The sequence below is a fragment of the Castanea sativa genome, chromosome 2 (genome assembly GCF_040712315.1).
Source record: "Castanea sativa cultivar Marrone di Chiusa Pesio chromosome 2, ASM4071231v1".
Taxonomy (NCBI): domain Eukaryota; kingdom Viridiplantae; phylum Streptophyta; class Magnoliopsida; order Fagales; family Fagaceae; genus Castanea; species Castanea sativa.
In genome coordinates, this window is record NC_134014.1 from 42,103,650 (window position 1) to 42,118,977 (window position 15,328).

The 15,328-nt window shown below is 35.8% G+C and overlaps 1 protein-coding gene across 2 annotated transcripts in view; it reads left to right on the forward strand.

Annotated features, from left to right (window-relative positions):
- The first annotated feature begins 332 nt into the window (after nt 1-332).
- Nucleotides 333-15,328, forward strand: part of LOC142623825 (suppressor of RPS4-RLD 1) — a 36,206-nt gene continuing 21,210 nt past the window's right edge. For both annotated transcript variants that reach the window (XM_075797287.1, XM_075797288.1), the window contains exons 1-14: nt 333-725; nt 839-948; nt 2,532-3,178; nt 3,286-3,330; nt 3,467-3,568; nt 3,654-3,734; nt 5,529-5,595; nt 6,150-6,250; nt 6,329-6,436; nt 9,115-9,185; nt 9,330-9,386; nt 12,233-12,341; nt 12,434-12,514; nt 13,467-13,553. In XM_075797287.1, the coding sequence (XP_075653402.1) occupies nt 601-725; nt 839-948; nt 2,532-3,178; nt 3,286-3,330; nt 3,467-3,568; nt 3,654-3,734; nt 5,529-5,595; nt 6,150-6,250; nt 6,329-6,436; nt 9,115-9,185; nt 9,330-9,386; nt 12,233-12,341; nt 12,434-12,514; nt 13,467-13,553 (1,791 nt within the window). In that variant the 5' untranslated portion in view covers nt 333-600. The remainder of the gene's footprint in view (nt 726-838; nt 949-2,531; nt 3,179-3,285; nt 3,331-3,466; nt 3,569-3,653; nt 3,735-5,528; nt 5,596-6,149; nt 6,251-6,328; nt 6,437-9,114; nt 9,186-9,329; nt 9,387-12,232; nt 12,342-12,433; nt 12,515-13,466; nt 13,554-15,328) is intronic.

The following is a 15,328-nucleotide window of genomic DNA, read 5'->3' on the forward strand; positions in this document are numbered from 1 at the left end:
TATGTATTAAGGAATAATTATTTTTACACATATATCTATTATTTATTAAATTTTGATATAGATATTGTCGCATGTCAATTCAAAAAAAAAAAACCGAGTAGGACTGTCCCACCGTGACTCCGTGAGTGACCTTTCGGTGAATTAATGTCGACAAAAAAATAAATTAAAAAATCAGAGAGACAACAGATCAAATCAAACGAAGCGCACGATCTCATCTCCAAAAAAAAAAAAAAAAAAAAGGGAAGCGCACAAGGCACAACCAATCAAGTTGAAGCTCTACGACACGTGTAATAGGTATGTACAGCACAACACATCTACCAAATCCAAATCCTATCTCTCTTTTCTTTCTTTATTGCAGCCCTCTCCTTCCTCCTCAATTTCCCATTTCAGTGATTTTCACGACTTTCAACTCCAATAAATTTCCACGCATTTTCCAATTTTACCCCTCTTACCCTCTTTAAAGGTTAACCCCCACTATTATTCGGTTTCTCTTGTTCTCTCTCTCTCTCTCCCGAAACCGTTGAAACGAAGAAAAGAACCCAAACAGAGAGACCACCACACCACTCCACTCAACTCAGCTCAACTCGTCCGCGTCAACTCATGGGCAGCTCAGCTATCTCTGAGCGAGTCGAGCTCGCCAAGCTCTGTAGCTCTCGTGACTGGTCCAAGGCTATCCGAGTCCTCGACTCGCTCCTCTCTCAGTCTTTCGCCATCCAAGACATCTGGTTCGTACAACGCGCAATTCTCAAAAAAGTTTTCGAACCTCACCGATCTTCAATTTCTTCGATTATCTTTTTTGGTCACTGATTGATTTCTCGCTTTTGAATGTTGGTTTCAGCAATAGAGCTTTCTGTTACAGCCAATTGGAGCTCCACAAGCATGTGATTAAGGACTGTGACAAGGCGCTTCAGCTCGACCCTACGCTTCTTCAAGCTTACATTCTCAAAGGTCTCTCTTCGGTCAATTTTTCAATTACGATAATCCAATTAATTATCGTCGATAGGACCTCAATTATTTAGTCTAATTAAAACTTTTTGTAGTTGATGTGTTTTTTATTATTTGATTGAGAATTTAATTAAGAATTCCATCTGCAATTGTGGCATTTTCTGTGAGCTAAGTAGTTGCATTTGGGATCGGTTTCATGGCGAATGTGAGTAATTGATGCGGTGCTAGGTTAGAAATGTTAGGGTTTTATAGGAAGGAGCAAGGGCTTAAGAATGCTGTTTGGGTTATTAGAATGCATTTTGTTTTATTAATTATTAGTTGCACTCGGATTTCCCGACTGATTGTTTGCATTGCATTGCTAGTTTTGTTAAAAATACTGTTTGGGTTCTTCATTCTTTTACCATGATTTGGGTTTATGGCATTTTAGGGGCTGTTCGTGAGTGACGTACTGTGCATTTTATATGAAATTTAAATTTAATAACTGACTTTCTCCATGATTTAATTGGATGTTAACAACAATTATCGAGGCTACTCTTTAATCTATGTTATGCAAAGTTGATGGTTAGCATGATATATATTTGACCGAGAAGAAAAAATATACTGAGATTTAAAGCTAAATTAATATATGAAACATAAAACTAGCATGCATTTAGTGTTGACAAATATGAACAAAAGAAAAGACGCAAGATAACTGTCTGCATGCATTTCATATCAATCATCAATCAAATGGAACTCAGCGTTCTTTTAAATCCTTTACATTGTATATGATTAATTCTATACTAAATCTTACAGTTACTTCCTTTTCAATGTATAAAATCAAAGATTCATTTTAAAAATCGAATTTTTTTTTTTGGTTGGAAAATTTGAGTTTATCAATATTCCTGACTGAAAATTATCGTTCCATAGTTGCGGTAGAAGCATTAGAAAAGTAAGAATAAGTACAACCACTTTATAAATAATTTGGTAAGTTGATTATCTTCTATTGTTTACTCTACAAGAGAAGAAAAGGAAAGACCACTCATTGCAGCCATCCAATCATGCAATGAATGCAAAAAAAACACACTTCAGGTCTAGCATGGAATGTTCCACCTCCTCAGAGATGCAATTGTTGTTGTCTCTCCAAATAGTCCATAGGAGACACAATGGGATAGCCCCCAAATATCCTTTTTTTTTGGGGGGTGTCTGTGATCTATTTGGGTTAATTGAATTCTTGGGGGTAATAAAAATTATAAAAATGAAAATTCATTTTGAAATAATAGGGGCATATATATAAAAGAAAATTTCATTTTGAACATTCTTTTCATTAAATATATGTTTGAAATTAAAGCTTGGTACCTCAATATGAGGAAGGTAAAACATTAAAATGATAGTAAATTTACGTATAGGAATAAAGAAAAGAAAAGACACATAAATGCTCATAGCCTTTGCTCTATGCGACTAGAGAAGGTCTTACTGTGTTAATCAGCGGTTGTACATTATTGATCCCTCTTATAATTTTAAACTGATGCAGCTATATATGTAATAGTTTTACATCTAGAGCTTGTGCATTCGCTTTTAAACTGATTCTAGTTATATTTCTCATCCAGGTCGTGCATTTTCTGCTTTGGGAAGGAAAGAGGATGCTCTTTTGGTTTGGGACAAAGGTTATGAGCATGCTATGCGTCAGTCTGCAGATCTGAAGCAGTTGCTAGAACTGGAAGAGCTTCTGAGAATTGCAAAACAAGAAAGAAGTATTACACGTGAAAGCAATGGGATGGAGTCTATGTCATCTGTGTCTGCATCTGGATCAGGACCTCATAGCAATGGCACTTATAAGAATCACAATAAATTGAGTGATGAATCTAAATTATGCAGTGCTTCTGGGGATTCATCTGAGTTCTGCAGTGGGTCTAGTAATAATTTTGACCTACGCAATGGATTCAATGATAAAGCTTTAGAGAGTACAAATTTTGATGGTCAAATGACTGAGAGTCATGATATTGTAGATAAATTGAGTTATGAATCAGATTCATGTAGTGACTTAAGTGATACATCTGAACCATGCAGTAAGTTATCTACAATTTGTAACAGCCCAAGCAATACAACTGAAACTAGCAGCAAGTTAACTTTTAAATCTGAAATACATAATGAAATAATTGATGAAGCCAAGAAAAATAAAAAGTTCTGTGTTGCTAGAATTTCCAAGACCAAGTCAATAAGTGTAGATTTTCGACTATCAAGGGGTATAGCACAGGTATGTTTAACACCACTACTTGGTAAAAGAAAAAAAAAATTAAGTGCAGTTATTGTTTTTACTGTATTCTAAGTTTTTCAAAACATGTATTTGGTTCCTTTTTGCAGGTTAATGAAGGGAAATATGCTCATGCCATATCTATCTTTGACCAGGTAAAATTTGGAATTGATGAGTCAATCTGATGATGTGTCTTGGGACTTTTTTTCTTTTTTCTTTTTTATTTGGGGGAGGGGGGGGACTAATTATAAGTTTAATAACCATTTCCTTTTCCTGATATTGTATACATAGATACTGAAAGAGGATCCCACTTATCCTGAGGCACTAATAGGAAGAGGGACAGCATATGCATTTCAACGAGAACTAGAAGCTGCTATTGCTGATTTTACAAAGGTATTTGAATGATAAATATCGAGTGTTGTTGAAAACTATTTTGACATTCAGGTTTAAATAGTTTTTATTATGATTTATATTTTAGGCTATTGAGTCAAATCCATCTGCTGGTGAAGCATGGAAGCGGAGAGGGCAAGCTCGAGCTGCCTTAGGGGAATCTGTTCAGGTTAAAGTAGTTCACCCTATTTTTTAAACCTTATTTTCTTTCTAATCAATTGCAAACCTCTGTCTTTACTGTGTTTTGCTATGTATGCTTGTCTTTGTTTTTTAGAATGTTTATATAATTTTTTTTTTAAGTAATAATACATTTTAGTAGAAAAAATGCATCAAGTACACAAGGGGGTATACTAGATGAACAACATAATGCATATAAAAAAGTACAATGATCCATACAATCCAAGAAATTAGAAAAAGGATATGTCCCTGTGGCCAGCATCCATTCGAATGGCGTTCTGATAACTTGGAGCTTCAAATCCGCAATCAATCGTTCACACCCATCAATAGTTCTAGTGTTCCTTTCCTGCTAGAGACACCACATCAAACAATGGTGAACAGCTTTCTGGATGTCACCATTCCTTGGCCAGTGTATGACGCGAACCACCTAACCGTTCTCTTGAGAAACGAACGATATTGAAATTCCCAATGTAACACCATGGAACATCCCAATATTGCTGAATTCCAGTCAGCTCATCCCACATTTGCCCCCTTACATTATTATCATTTGGGCCATAAACCCCAAAACATGCCCAAATAAAACCTTCCCCCACACCCTGCCACCAAACCGACACGGAAAAGGAACCCACCATAACCTCCGACCTTTCTAAAACCCTCCTATCCCACATCATCAAAACCCCACCAGCCATTTGGTCCACATCCAAAGCCACCTAATCCACATAAGGACAACTCCAGAGGCTGCAAACCATCTATCTATCCATGCCAGCAAGCTTAGTTTCATGAAGGCAGACATCACAATTCCACTCACGTAATAAATTTTTTTGTACCAACCGTTTTCAGAAGTCATTCAAACCTCGAACATTCCATGAAATCATTTTGAGCTTCATAAAAACTGATAATTCCCTACTACTAGCTCTGTACAGCAGCCAAAACTCTACCTACCATCATATTTAACTGAAAATATCAGATTCCCTCAGCTCTCTCTTCCCTTTATCCTTTGAGATAGCAGATTTTTGATGAACGGCAGCTCTCCTGTGCAACAGGTTGGCAACCTCCATCTACTTCTCTAGCCTTTATAACATCCCAATACACATCTTCTCATGTTGACTCAAAGGAAGCCCAACCAGCTTACTAAAACCAGGAATTCTGTGCTTCACCCAATTAGAAATATCCGACGTATTCTCAAGCCCCAAAACCTCAGTTCCCCTGTTCAGCTCAGCCAACAAAGCCAGCCCAAGGGGAGTGATGGTCATCAGAGGGGAGAAACTCTCAACCTTGCCCAAACCCAGGTTGGCATTACCCACTTCTCCCTCTGCCAATACACTGGACCCAGGAGAGCCACGATCTGCCTTCGTGGGTATTACCGCTAACATGGACCGGTCAAGGTTAAGGACAGCAGTTGGTGTGTGACGATAGTTGCCTATCCCCTAAAAATCACTTACACAGCTGTCCTGGCCACCTCCATCCCCACTCTGGACACCCAAACCCACAAGCACTGCTCTTGATAAGCTCAGAAAGGCACCACAGATATTACTTCTCACATACTACAGATAGTTTCATGGTTAAAAAAGCACCACAGACAAAATAGCTTAGAAAATTGCAGTACGACTTATTCTTGCTGTCACAGAACGTTACCTTTTTATAAATGAAATATATACCTGAAATATTTAGTGGCTCCTATTGCATGTTGAAAAGTATATGTAGAGTAACTCAAGATTGTTAGTGCTTCAAACGATACAAATACTGATTCAAATGTATGCCATGCTTGATTCCCTCTTGATACCAGGCTATTGAAGACTTGACAAAGGCACTAGAGTTTGAACCAAACTCGGCCGATATTTTGCATGAAAGGGGTAACTTGCTTGAACCCTGCTCTTTTCATTGTATTTCAGAGGATTATATTGAAAGAACTTGCTGCTGATATTTAGCTGTGTTCTAGATGCAGATGTAGGTGTGATATCTATTTAGCTTGATAGTAGAAGTGATTAAATATAAAATTTAAGGCATACAATATTGATATTGAAGTCAATCTCTATGTATGAACTGAACGTGTCATTGCTCTGTAAAATCACGAGAAAAACACTGCAGGATAAGTTTTGTGTCAAGAAGGTAATAACAGTTTTGTGGCATTGTATTTCAGAGGATTATATTGAAAGCACTGGCTGCTGATATTTAGCTGTGTTCTAGATGCAGATGTAGGTGATATCAATTTAGCTTGATAGTAAAAGTGGTTAAATATAAAATTTAGGGCATATAATATTGGTATTGTAGTCAGTCTCTATGTATGAACTGAACGTGTCATTGTTACTGTAAAATCTCGAGATAAACACTGGCAGGATAAGTTGTGTCAAGAAGGTAATAACAGTTTTGTGGCATAAAGTGATCCATAGGTTGCTATTAATGGCAGGAATTGTCAGTTTTAAGTTTAAAGATTTCAATGCTTCTGTGGAGGACCTATCCACGTGTGTAAAGCTTGACAAAGATAACGCATCGGCATACACATATTTGGTGAGTGTTCAACATCTTCAGTCTTGCCCTAGTAGTCAGGAATTTTTGTACTGACTGACCAAATATTGGCTCTCATAGGGTTTGTCGTTATCTTCAATTGGTGAATTTAGAAAGGCAGAGGAGGCTCATAAGAAATCAATTGAATTGGATCAACATTTCCTTGAGGCATGGACTCATCTAACCCAGGTATGCTTGAGCAACTACTTTGTTATACTTAAGGGGATTGTCTTGTTGACTCTGCATCAAGATATCTATTGAGCAGTCAACGAAGACATTCTTCACATCTAGTTGATGTCTATGCCTGTGCCCTGTGGCAGAACTTATCAATAAAAAGCAGCTTGTCATGGATACCATAATGTTTCAAATTCTACTTTTGTAATCTAATTGTTTCCACTGATGGTCCCCTTTGGAATGAGGTGGTTTGTATGGTGTTAGCCTGAGCTACAATGTTTATACTTGATGTATATGGCTACTATTGGTCAGCCTGTGTGAGACATAAGAAGGAAGCTTTAAAACTGTTTATGTTCTAAATAAATGTTTGTCTCAATAGTTAACTAGGTTTCTGAGTATTATTAATCTAATTTTTAAAAAAAGTATCTTCTTGGATTAGATAACATAAATAGTGGTCTTCACTTGGCATTGAAAACTGGAATATATCAGTGTACCAATGACTTATGCATTTTCTTTACCCATTGATACATTGCAAGGGCAATACAGGGAACCTGAAAGCTAAAGAACATTTAAGCCCCCTACCAAAAAGAACTAAATAAGAAGAAAGTGAAACAAAAATAGCTAAAAATGAAGAAGCACATACTTTATTTTGTCAGCAGAGTCTTTCGGAAATGTGGAATGCACAATAGCATAGTGCTAATTTTGATATGTAAGATCATCAAGGGAATAATCATTTGCTGTTGGAATTACAGTGATCACATGAGAAACAGGAGCCGTAGTTAGAGAAGAAATAGTGATAAGGTTAGCAACTGAACATATTGTTTCAACTTAGTCCTTCTAAGTTCAATTTGAATTGTGGCTCTTGTGGCTTTGTACGTCTTGGGTTAGCAGATTATGGTTGTGTTCACAATTGTGGGGTTGTTGTGATGGGTGTTTCAAAGTCTTGCTCAAAGAGGAGTGGTGGGTTTCATGAGGGTAGGTGTTGTTTTCACCGTTTGTTTGGGGGCAGTAGTGCAGCTGGTGGCTTTGGCAGACGCATCATCTCATAGGTGTTCGGTGGTGTTAAAATTGCGCTTAGGTGTGCCTAAAGCTCAAACCCCTGAGGTCTAAGGCACACTTTTTTGGTGATTTTTGAAGAAGCACAAAGCATGCCTAGGTGCACTTTATACTTTTTTTGCTAAAAGTATTTAGATCATTAAGATTAATTGCTCGATCTTGAGGAAATGACATGGACATTAATTTATTATACAAAAACTACTCTTAAGGTGTTGTATTATACAAATGGTTTTTTGTTTACATATCAAAAGAAACAAATAAGGATACTTTTCTCTTATTTTGTTATTTGGTTTTTTCCTTTTTAGATATATTTTGGTTGAAACATATACTTAATTTGGTTTATGTAGTTTATAAAAAACAAGAGAATTATATAAAAATAATGTATAAAATTTTATGTAACATTTGAAATTACAAACTTTGTACAACTGCACTACCCGTTTTAGCTAATAGGTAAATTATATTACTATCTTGAGTTTTAAAAAAATATAATTTTTTTTTTAAATTTTATATTTTTTATTAGAGGTTATTATTCTTGCTTGCGCTTTTTGCTTTGCACCTAGGCCCCAAGAGGTCTATGTGCTTAAGTCTATGCACTTTAGTGTGTTTGATGCTTTTACCGACACTATATCTGATGTGGCAAGAGAATCCAGGTGGTCTTGGCAATAACTTCATGTGGTAAGTATTTCATCTCTGCTGGGTACACAATTGTGGGGTGGGATTTGGAGTGCGGGTGTTTTGGATCTGGATGGCTGTTGGGTTGCTTTTTAGGGTTCTGCTGAAAAACTGGATTGGGGTTTGTTACTAAGTTCATGTAGCACTGATAGCTGAAGTTTGAACACAATAGAAAAGAAGAGTATTGGGGCTAAACTCTATGCTTCACCAGCTAAGTTTGAACACAATAAAAGAAGTTTGAACACTAAGCTAGAGTATCGACTGACTTTCATTCATCAAATTCAATGTCTGCAGCAAATCCTCTGCTCCTTTTAGTAGGGCTTCCAGTGCTACCACATATAAGGAAATAAATTTGAAATTAACTATTAAGTATATGGAAATAAACCTTAATGAATTACATTTAATATGTAAATAAAATTAATAGAATCCTTATAAAAAAAAAAAAATTAATAGAATCAGATCAATCAGCATTGATCTGGGCTCAATCAGTGTCAATTACTCCATCATCAAACCAGGTCACTGGCTGGTCCTCCTCCTGTGTTGCCGCCCATAAACATTTGCGATCAGAGATTGATACTTGGTGTCTGCAGTGATCTGCACCTTATGGTGTCTTGTCTTCACCTTATTTTAGTCTATTGGCAATTGCCTAGAGAGGTACAAGACTTACCAAAAGGATAGCATGAAATCTGGTCATAAATAGGGAAACAGCTTGGCAAGCTGTGCCTTTGTGTTGTGGAGCTCAATCTCTATTTATTGGGAGTGTTCACTCTATCAGTGGATTCATTTTGTCCTTATTCAATTGATATTGATCTCATATGCGCTAATGCACCCATCTGGTTGCACATTTTTAATAAGTCTAGTGTACTTGGTTGCATCTCTCATATGCATCAAGTAGGCGTATGACTCGTTGGCTTTATTGCATCAAGAAACTTTAACTGTTGTTATGAATATGTAATTTGTTGCAGCTCTATCAAGATTTGGCAAAACCAACAAAAGCCTTGGAATGTCTTCAACATGTTCTACAAATTGATGGAAGGTAAGCATTGTTTACCTGTAACAAGTCATCTATGATGTCAAAAATTAACACTAAAATTTTCTGATGCCTGATTTTGATTGAGATGCTCACTTTTGATAATTCTACTCTACATATATTTGATACTCTTAATGCCTTCTTGAATAGATTTGCTAGAGCCTACCATTTGCGTGGCCTACTGTTCCATGGGATGGGGGAGCACAGGTATGTTCTATCAACTTTTGATAATTTATGAAAGGGTACATTATGGATTCAATGTTATTATCTGAGTTCTCATGATCCTGTGGACCATCTTGGATCCCTGAGGATATATGGTGGTAGGTGATGGTGAATCATGGGGGGAAATAAACTGTCTTGCGAAAAGGGAAATGGGAAATACAATCAAACTTATTTGGGACAAATCCTACTTGTGATCTGGTTTCATACACCTGTGCAATGTTCCTAGTTTCCATCATCTCATGGTGAACAACCTCTTTCTAGAGTTCTGCTTTCTTACTCATGGATATCCCATTTGACATTATGTGCGTATAGGGCATGATCTTACCTAGCATAGTTGAGGCCGTTGGTAGAAGTTGCAATCCAGAAATACCTACTTATAAACATAGGAGCACTGGACTGTCTCACCCTTTTTTTTTTTGTCTTTTTTTCTTACAATTGTTTAGTTTTTGCTCCATATTGATCATCTTGCATTTATATCATAAACTTCTAGGTTGGGAACATAAAAAATTTGAAGAAAAAGACAGCCTTTCTTAAATTTGCAAGAAACCTGCCTAAAACCTGATGCAGAAGGAATGCATTCTCAAGGGGAACTTGAGTTTAGGAAATAAAGAAGAATGACCAAAAAGGATAGAACGTAGGAGTTAATACTTAGGGTTTCTAGGTGTCTTCATCAATCGATGGAAATAGAGTAAAACTTAGGAATCAGTGCATGGGGGTAACTTGGAGTTAGCACCAAGTGGTGGAAAGAGGGATAAAATCTAGGAGTTACATCCTAGGGGTTGCTTGGAATTAGTGCCAAGGAAAGAAACAAAGATAGGAATTCTGTTTTCAGCATCAATGGTTGCTTGGAGTCAGCACCAAGCATTGGATGGGAATTCCCAAACAAAATTTTACCAAACCATGGTCAAGCCTTTCCACAATAGTGAATTATGGGCCTGTAAATAGCATTTCCAAATTGCCTCAAGTAAGAGAAGGAAATAACTTCATAACCAAGTAAGGAAAAGAAACAACCATTTACCAATTATATTAAATTTGAAAATAAAGCAAATAAAATATAACTCCTGAAAAATTCTTAGCATTATTTAACATTAGTTGCATTAATCAATGTCAATTATGATCAATTAGCATCAATAGGTCCAATGAGCATATCTGGTGTCCACACCATAATCTTTCAAGTACCTTGTTATCTGTTTCTTTTGATAAACCTGGTCCTTTGTCACATACCATGAGTTTTAGGTTCTGGCCTTTGAGCCTTTCCAATATGTATTTTTCTATTCTGCCTTTAAAGTTTCTTCATTCGTTTTATTTTTTTTCTAAATTTTATTTTGGCCAAAATACATTGTTAGTCCCTAAAATTTACATACTAAGTGCTTTTGGTTCCTGAAGTTTCAAGTGAACGCTATTGGCCCTTGAAGTTTCAAAAATAAGCATTATTGAACTTCCATTGGTTTCTTTGCCTGTGTCTAATGAAGCAAAATGAGTCGGCCCTTACTTTTTAAATGACGTGGAAATTTTTTTGTTGTAACACAGCAAAACTTGTTTCTATCCAAATAAAACCCATTTTAATATGGGTTTTCACCAAATCAAAACTGGTCTGAGCCCTGACCACATAATCCTTAGATTGAGGGAAAAAAAAAAAACAATTTGCAGATTGTAGAATGATCACACAACAATGGAAGCAATTCATACACAATCTGAATAAGAGGCCAAGCAGGTTCCATGGCCGGTTCCTCCTCTTCTGAGTCATACATTTCCCGAACCTTACTGTCATGATTTGTAGATGGAACCATTCAAAATAAATTAGTTGCCACAATCTTCGTAATTGCTTGCATTGCCACCTCATTGAACTTTGAAGTTTCTGATGCAATATAATCAACATGTGAACAGAATCAAGCAACCAAAAGTCACAGTGATCTTAAACCATTTCAAAAGAACTTTGGGGTATTATTATGAATTGCTTCCATTGTTGCATGATTAATCCAAAGATTGGGATTTTCCCCCTCCAATTTTGGAGATTAACCCAAATAGAAAAAGATTTGATTTGGATAGAAACAAGTTTTTATGTGTAATTTCCGATGTTTAATTTTTTAATAATGAAAGAATTTCCACATCATTTAAAAATGCCATGTCATTGCTCCGTTAGACTTAGGCAAGAATACTAGTGGGAGTTGGAGGGACCAATAGCACTCACTTGAAACTTCAAGGAGCAAAAATTCCTAGCAGATAAACATTAGGAACCAAACAGTTTATTTCGGCCTTTTATTTTTCATCAATTAATATCTTCAATAAAATATGATTATTGAAGAAGATGAAGAGAAATATGGTGAGGCAGCTTTTCTTGAGGAACAATGCAGTGAGGGAGAGAACTTGTGATCTAGAATAAATAGAAAAAAGAATAAGTCCCAGGAAAGGAAAAATGCAAACGTTTAACTCCTTAGAAATTTTTAATAATATTCTTACGTTATTTATCAAAAAAAGAAAAAGAAATTATGACTTACTTGAGGTGATACTACTATGTCCTCATGGGTGATAGCATCCTTTGTAACTATCATATTTATCTCCCAACTCCCAAGTCCATAAGCAATGGGGGAAGGATACAACGTTTTTGGCAGCATTTGGAATTTAAAGATGGAAAGGTTGCCAATATTCTTTTTATACTTATAGTAGAAGTGATAGGTCAACATTAACTTGTACTTCACTGCTCTTTTTACTTATTTTATTTATTATTATGACCTTTAACACTAATTTTGTTTCAACAGTTGTTTCTTGCACTTTTGTACTTCTTTCCTTTTTTCTTTTTGGTGGTAAAATGCCTCTATTTAATATTGCAGGAAGGCAATCAAGGATTTATCAGCTGGCTTGGGCATTGAGAATGATAACATTGAGTGTTTGTATTTACGAGCTTCTTGTTACCACGCTATTGGAGAATATAGAGAGGCGGTATGAAGGAGCTCTTATTTTATTTTATTAAGTGGTCGAATGGTTCTTGCTGTTGTGCTTTAATGTACTAATGTTTATTTTGATGGTCATAGGTCAAGGACTATGATGCTGCTCTAGATTTGGAATTAGACTCAATGGAAAAGTTTGTGCTTCAATGCTTGGCCTTTTATCAGGTTTGCTTTGAAATGAGTAGTACACTTTATTTGGAATTATGTCTCATGTAGGCATTCTCTTTATATCTACTCGTTTAATTGTATGCATTTGCTTATCAGTTCAGAAGGTAAAAAGACAAGGTGGGGTCTGGGGTAGGCCCAAGAAAAGAAAAAGAGAGAAAAAAAAACCACATTCGATATTTTGGCTTGAATTTGTTGTCAATTCATTCTTGCCTTATCATAAGCTGAATGAAACATATTTTATATTAATTCAGTATATGGAATATGTATGTGTGTGTTTGAACACATTATATATATGTTTGGATCTAGTGCTCACACTGGATCCATAACTAATTTTCTGTTGGTTAGTTGCGCTCTTTCTTGTAGGAACTGGGATTGTCGGATCTGTAGAATATTATCAGTTAACTAGAATTATCTATAGAGTTGATGGAATTCTGGGCTGTAATGAGACCCTATTTGATCTGGTTTCTCCTCTAATAGAATACATTTGCACTGAATATTTTGAAACAGAACAAGGTGGTCAATTTTGTTTATGATTGACGTATGCTTTATTTAATGTGATACATGTATACAAATTTGTAAAATCTTGCAAATATACTTGTAGAATTGTAGGTGCAGTACAAGCACCAACGTTGTGCAGGAATTGTATACTTTCTTTCATGTATTATTGTATTTAAGCAGTATTTATGCATGTACATTGATGTAGAAAAGAAAAAAAAAATGTATGTTTAACATTGATACCAAAATTTGTCTCTGATGTGCTTTTGTACACTTATATTTTGTATTTTTCTTTTTGTACTAAATGTAATGGATTTTATAAGGTCATGCTTGAAATGTTATGCTTATGGAATTGTGCTCATACAATATATATGACATGTTTAGCTCAACCATATGCATGCTGCCCGTGGTTTTATGTTATGAGATGTAAAATATCAGTTTTCTTGTTTTGTAGAAAGAGATTGCTCTGTACACAGCCGCAAAAGCCAACAGTGAGTTTAGCTGGTTTGACATTGATGGAGATATTGATCCACTCTTTAAGGTTGGTGCGTGTACACATATATACATGCATATATATATATATATATTTATTACATACGAGAGAGAGAGAGAGAGTTGAAATTCTCTTTCTTAATAATTTTCATTTCTTTGTGTTGTTAGGGCTTGCTGTTGGGTCACTTAATTGCCTTGTTTTCTTGTCAGCTATATAATTTTAACTGTTAGGCACATTCATAGTTTGAAATAATAATGACCTTTTGGTTTTGTCATTTATCAGGTAGAATACACAATGTATGTATGACATTCACTAATGATATTTGTTAAATTACCGATTATTCCAAGAGCTTAAGCCATTAGGAAATGGTGAATTTAATCACATAACCATAATTATAACACTCCCCCTCATGTGTGGGCCTAAACTTCCCCTTAATAAGTGGGGGCCCAACATGTGAGATTTTTAACATTTTAAATAGGAGGTAGAGTAAACACAGAGATTGAACTCAAGATTTCTTACTCTGATACCATGTTAAATTACCGATCGTCCCAAAATCTTAAGCTATTAGGAAATGGTGAATTTAATCACATAACCATAATTCTAACAACAATCAACTAGGTAACAAGAAGAGGTATTGCTGAGGTGTGACGAGGCCTTATATCATGCAATCAGTTGTTACGGACTAAGCTTGATATTGCTAGTTTGGAAAGCAGCACTGTGACTACTGATTGTAAAATTTGAGAACATTAAAACTAAGATAAATAGAAATGACAACAGTAAGCCGAAATTTATTTATCCACTTCTGGCTAAATGAAATATAAGTTATCATGCTATCTTTTTGTATGTAGCCAAAGTTGGTTGCAAGTAGGCATTAGTCATATGCTCTCCAACAGACCCAAGTACTTGTGGTTTTTTTGGGAAGTCAATTATGTGAAAGAGGTCTCATAGATGTTTTATTTTTTTGATAAGTAATATATAAATTCATTGAGTAAAGAAAACAATACAGGAAACCAAAGCACACAGGCAGTGTAATAAGGAATCAGAAAAAACAGCAAATACTATAAAGCAAAGAAAGTACAACTATCTAACAAATCTGTCAAAGAATTAAAATTAAAAACACCCGAAGCATTTGTCCACTCTAGCAAAGTTTGGAGAAAAACAACTTCATATCTTGAGTTGTATCTCTCACATCCTTCAAACGTATGAGCATTCCTCTCCTGCCAAATACCCCACACAATACAATGAGGAATCATACTCCAAATCACTAAGGTCTTACATCTGCTACATTTATAGGACCAGCTTGCTATAAGATCCACAACATGGCATGGCATAACCCAGTGAACCCCAGATAAAGAAAATACCATATTCCACAACTCTCTAGCTACATGGCAACGTAACAACAAATGATTGATGGATTCCCCATCCTTCTTGCACATGCAACACAAATCCAACACAACTACTCTGCTTTTCTTCAAATTATTCGTAGTTAAAATACACCCCAAAGCTGCTTTCCACATGAAAAAACTAACCTTTGTTGGCACCTTCAGCCTCCATAAAGGATTCCAAGGGAAAGAAGAATGGGTAGTAGGACACAAAACCTTATAAAAAGATTTAACATCCAAAACCTCACTGGCAGAAGGTTTCCAGCACTGACTCCAATTCCCAGTCTTGTACCGCACAAACAAAATTATCATTCCAATGGAAACCATCCCCCGAGAAACATTAAATCTCAGCCACAGAAGAGTACTTAATTTGCAATACCAAATAATGACAAGCTCCAAATGGCCTGAACATATTGAAAGGCAATATAATTGTATGGAGTT